A 4,995-nucleotide genomic window follows, 5' to 3' on the forward strand; every position below is an offset into this window, starting at 1 on the left:
GAAAAAAAAACACTCAATTCATGGATCTGTCGCTGGCCAATTTGAAAGCTCCAATATGCCTCCCTGTGGGGTAAGATGCCCCTCCTTCGACTGGATCTCCACCTGGAACTCGAGCTTTGAAGGGAGGGCAACAGTGACGTATCTCCTGGACAATCCTGGTGAATCTCACAAGATCCACGTGGTGATGTGATCAAAACCAGTGAAAAATCTGATGGGAAAATGCCTCCTGGAGTCGTCTAGTGATGGAGCAAATTCAAAAAACCCTAGTCCTTTTCGAGCTGTAGCTGAGTAGTGAACTGTTATTTATATTTTAATGCTTATGTATTGCTGGTGCTGACCTTGTTTTGCTGGTATTTCGGGGGTAGCTGGGATGGCAGCTACTTTTCCAGCAAAATGAAAAGTCGCAGCCAGTTTTGGGTTGTTTTTCTTTTCAGTTTTAGCAAAACTTTAATTTCCTTTCCCTGTAAAAGACTTTGGATTCTTTTCAATGAAATGGAGTTGGGGAGCGATCCCTATTAATCTAAAAAAAAGACCGGATGATTGATGACCCAAATTTGAGTTTCCAGGACATGCTGTCTGTCCTCAGTGGAAAATAAAGATCAAGGCGTGATGCTGAAGACACATGCCAATAAAGAAGCAGCTGCGTTGATGAATCAGCAAGTACTCGAGCAATTGATCGGTGCACTGTGAAAGTGGGAAGAAAGCTCGAGCAATCTATCAACAAAGCAAAAGGGTACAACACGCAGTAATAAGAAGAACACCATGTATCATCAATGTACAAATAATGAATCAGAGCGTCCAGCTAAATTAAGCTTAGCAGCAGCAGCAGCAGCAGTCACTCCAGCTCTTCCCCGTATCATCCTATACCCCAAAAGAATTTTACAAAAGATTCGCAAATCCACCGACAAGAGTGTGTTTGGTGCCACGTCGTAGCTGGTCGTGGGACGTGCGTGCTTGTCCAATTAATTGTTCAGAAAGGAGCTCTTCTCTATCGTGATGCGTCTAGTCGTCGTCCTCGTAGTAGCGCTTGAACTCGAATGCTACGACGGCGACGACCCAGACGGCGACGAAGACGCCGTAGGAGACGATGTAGGCGCTGACCTCCTTGGCGATGGTGAGGCCGAGGAAGACGTTGGCGATGGCCAGCAGGATCGCCGCGCGGCCGATGTTGTGGTGGTACCAGTTCCAGAACCGGCGCACCTTGGACATCTTGTCCGGCCGCGCCAGCACCGCCGTCACCTGTGTATCAAAGCAACATGGTGAGCACACAAGGTTCTTGGGGGTCATGTTTTTCTGTCGGTTACCAGAACGTGAAGGTGACAGCAATCACAGTATGCATTGTCTATCAGAGGTCTCTGGAGTCAACGAATCGAACCAATCTACGTACATTATATATATGTATAATCGTATATGCATAGTCTGATAGCAAGAATCTTGGTCATATGTGAATTAACAAAGGAAAATGATGGGATTCCCCCGGGGGACGGAACGTCAAGCAACCTCCTGCGTCCGCGCGTGACGCGTGTCCACAGGACCCACCAGACCGCACTCCTCCCTTCCTTCCCTGGCCACCCATTTCCTTGCCTTATCCTCTCACGTTCCCCACTCTCTACCATGGAGCTGAGGCGGAGGAAGCCGGCGGAGGAGGCCAGCGAGGGAGACTCCCCTCCCTGCACGAACTCGAGCTCCAGCGGGGGTGGCTGCTCCGCCGCCGGGGAGGGCATCACAGCGCGTGGGCCGCCCTTGCGGGTGTCGGCGGCGAGCTCCGTGAGCGCCGCCAGGCCGAGCCCCGCGGCCGCGACCCGCGCCACCATAGCCGTCCGCGCCAGCGCCGTCGTGCGACGTTGCACGTACATGATGTCCGGCACGACCCTGCGGTATCGTTCGGCGGACCTAGCTGTCGCCGACGCCGGCAACGACGGCGGCGCTCCTCGCGGCGGCGGCGTGGCCTGCACGTGCGGCAGCTGCGGCTGCAGCTTCGGCTCCGGCGGGACCCGTCGTTGTGGCTGCGGTCGCGTCTGCGGATACAATGGTGCCGGCTGCTGCTGCCTAGGAGGAGGGCGGCGGCGGTCCTTGGTGCGGGTGCCGTTTCAGGAGTACCACGACCGGCCTGCCGCCCAGACCTCGTCTCTTCCTCAAGTGCGGCAACCTCGCCACGAGTTTCTCCGCCCATCGTTGCCATGGCCGCCTCGATCTCACGCTCCTTGCTTCGTCAGAAGTTTTGCTGCCTTAGGCCCTGCGGCGTTGCTACATGCGGAGGCCGGTTTTGCTATTTGCGGAGGCGGGTTTTGCTATTTAAGGTCTCCGACATTGCTATCAGCGAAGGGCGGATTTTTGCTACCGGCGGAGGCCTACTTTGCTACCCTAGGCCTAGGGGTTGCTACTAGCGGCTTCTCGTGTAGCTGTCTTGGGCGGACGGAGTTGCTGCAACCTCGAACGACGCTGTTGTCGGCTGCAGGCAAGGTCTCTATTGATGTCTTAGAGGATTTACAACATATGAATAAAAAAATTGCTCCAATTTATTTGCGGTTTTGCTACATCTGCGTAATATGTTTGCTATGGGTTCTCCGTTGAGATGTCCGGTGAGTTCTCCGGCGAGCTCCCATCAATGTTCCGATCGATGTTCTGACGATATCCATCTTTTGCTACAATAGCATACTTTTTTTGCTACAAGCTCTCCGGCGAGGTCTCCGGCGAGTCTCCGGTGGTTTGTCCGGCGAACTCAACGTTTTATTTCATTTTCTGGACGAACCGTTTTTTGCTACACTGAAGCAAAATCGAGATATTTTTTGCTACCCGGCAGCAAAAAGGACACGTGTCAACACGGGGACCCGGGGGCTGGGAAATCAGATCCCCCGGGGGACGCCCAGCACTTTCCATTAACAAAGGCAGATTCACGGCCCAAGAAAAAACCTGAAAATTACTTGGTATGTTGTTGTTCCAGGCTTGCTTACGCACATGCTAGCCAGCCAACTCAAATGATATGCGCGCACATGTAGCCAGCTGCCAGCCAGCCAGCCAAGGAATCGCAATTGGGTTAAATCAAATTACTCAGCATTTCGAAACTAATTTAATCATCTAACAAGACTCAAAGAATGGTGATTTGCCAAGTGCTGCTGCTGCTTACCTGGAGCGAGGCCGTGGCGAGGATGGTGATGCCGATGGCCTTGTGCACGAAGATGTTCTTGAGCCCGTCGTCGTCGAGGCGGAAGCCGAGGACGACCGCCGCGATGCCGACGAGGAAGCCGACACCCTGCACGGCCATGTGGCCGTAGAACCAGTAGGGGTCCTGGCGCCGGAAGTAGCGCGCCACCATCATGCCTATGGGCAGCATCACGCCCCAGCCCATCATGGAGAGCAGCCCGTGCCACCTCTTGGCCGGGAACCCCGCGTCGCTCGACCCGCCGCCGCCGCTAGAGAGCGTCGCTGAAACCAGATCGAGGACCCTCGGCCGGTTAGCAAAAAAATCGTTTCTTTATCGGTAGGTAGGAACCGGAGCGCGTCTGAATGAATGAAATGGTGTGTGTACCGGACGCGTAGTTGAATCCGCGGGATCCCATGTCCCGGTGCTCCTGCAGCGTGAAGTCCGGGGAGGACGGGAGGCTGCCCTGGTTGCCGACGGCGTAGATGAGGAACGGCTGCGGGTGGTCGGTGCTGAGCTCGAAGGCGAGGTAGAGCCTGTCGGACCTGGACACGGTGGCGGTCCTGTTCCTGACCAGGGTGAGCTTGCCGTCGTCCGCGGTGACGGCCTCGGGGCTCCTGCCCTGGAGGTAGTACTCCTTGGCGACGGCCTTGCCGCCCGAAGAGGAGGACCAGCCCACCATGGCGCTGCTCCCCACCATGTTCCCCTTGCCCGAGAACCCGACGGACACCCAGGATCTCGTGTCCGGCGCCGACAGCACGAAGCTCCACTGGTTCGTCGCCGTGTTCTTGTACTGCACAAAGTGTCGGCAGAGCAGCTCGGGTCAGATCGGAGTCTCACATCACATTTCGCCATTGTAAATCTGTGGCCTGGTTGCTAAACTGGGAATGGCATATGTAAGATAGATACTGCAACTCTGCAAGAACGAAGGCAATTACCCTGAGGATGAAGTCCTCTTGCTTCCAGAGGGTGATGCAGTGGAAGGCGGAGGTGTCGAAGGGGATGAGACGCGCGACGGCGAGGTCCCCGGCGCAGGAGTCCGTCTTCTGGTGGCTCACCGCGACGCAGAAGCCGAGGAGGCAGAGCAGCAGCAGCCGCACGGAGCCCGCCATTGGTGGTGCTGCTGCGCCTCTCTGCGCTGCGCTTGGGTCAGTCTAATCTTGTTCCTGCGGCGCGTCCTGTCCTTGAACCCGTGTGTGCGTGTGGATTTGGTTGGCGCCGCGGTGGCCGGTGGGTGCAGATCGAGGTCGGACAAGCAAGCAAGATTGGCGGTGCGTGGAAGGGAGGAGGAAATGGCCAAGGCCCGCTGCTGGTGCTGGTGCTGGGGGCAGTTTGGCAGGTCAGAGGATGCCGCTCCTGCCTGCTTGCTGCCCTTCCAATGGCAATCCCCCAATCCAGTACCGTTGTCGCGGTATATATGTAGAGTTGCAGTGTCCTTGATTGTGTGCAGATCGTATATTTATACCGTGATGTGTTATTAGCTGGTGGTTTAGGTTTACCACCGTCAGAGGGCGCACATGCTTGTTGGCTGCAATCATTGGACCGCAATTTGCAGCGGATTCCCACTTATAATTAGGAAAAACAAGAACCGACCATACGTTTACCAGTGTTTTTTTCTTCGAGAAATTCGCACAAAAAGTAAAATAAATTACAAGTGTTACATGGCCTCATCTAAAAAGTCTAAGGTAGGGTTTGGGGCTCCCATGAACCTTAAAGCAGTGGGGGAGGTCAGGCTCTAGAGAAACGCCTGAATCGAGATCGTTTTCATTTATGAAGGCGTTGGCGGCGCAAAGAGAGAAACGGCATGCGCACGGGAGTAAGTGCCCGGATGGCGGGAACCGGGAAAATTGGTT

General features: G+C 55.0%; 1 protein-coding gene across 1 annotated transcript; it reads right to left on the bottom strand.

Annotated features, from left to right (window-relative positions):
* Positions 1 to 623: 623 nt before the first annotated feature.
* Positions 624 to 4,494, bottom strand: LOC124677734 (cytochrome b561 and DOMON domain-containing protein At3g07570-like). The gene is made up of 4 exons (XM_047213689.1): positions 4,081 to 4,494; positions 3,530 to 3,935; positions 3,128 to 3,426; positions 624 to 1,239 (listed from the first exon to the last, which is right to left on the bottom strand). The coding sequence occupies exons 1-4, from the start codon at positions 4,252 to 4,254 to the stop codon at positions 1,003 to 1,005; spliced, it is 1,116 nt and encodes a 371-aa protein (XP_047069645.1). The 5' UTR covers positions 4,255 to 4,494; the 3' UTR covers positions 624 to 1,002.
* Between the last annotated feature and the right edge of the window lie 501 nt (positions 4,495 to 4,995).

The sequence above is a fragment of the Lolium rigidum genome, chromosome 7 (genome assembly GCF_022539505.1).
Source record: "Lolium rigidum isolate FL_2022 chromosome 7, APGP_CSIRO_Lrig_0.1, whole genome shotgun sequence".
In the NCBI taxonomy this organism is placed as follows: domain Eukaryota; kingdom Viridiplantae; phylum Streptophyta; class Magnoliopsida; order Poales; family Poaceae; genus Lolium; species Lolium rigidum.

Coding starts and splice junctions, on each gene's coding strand:
- LOC124677734 (XM_047213689.1), bottom strand. CDS start 4,254: ATGGCGGGCTCCGTGCGGCTGCTGCTGCTCTGCCTCCTCGGCTTCTGC. Junction 3,427..3,529: donor CGGATTCAACTACGCGTCCG/GTACACACACCA, acceptor ATCTGGTTTCAG/CGACGCTCTCTAGCGGCGGC. Junction 1,240..3,127: donor TCGCCACGGCCTCGCTCCAG/GTAAGCAGCAGC, acceptor TTTGATACACAG/GTGACGGCGGTGCTGGCGCG.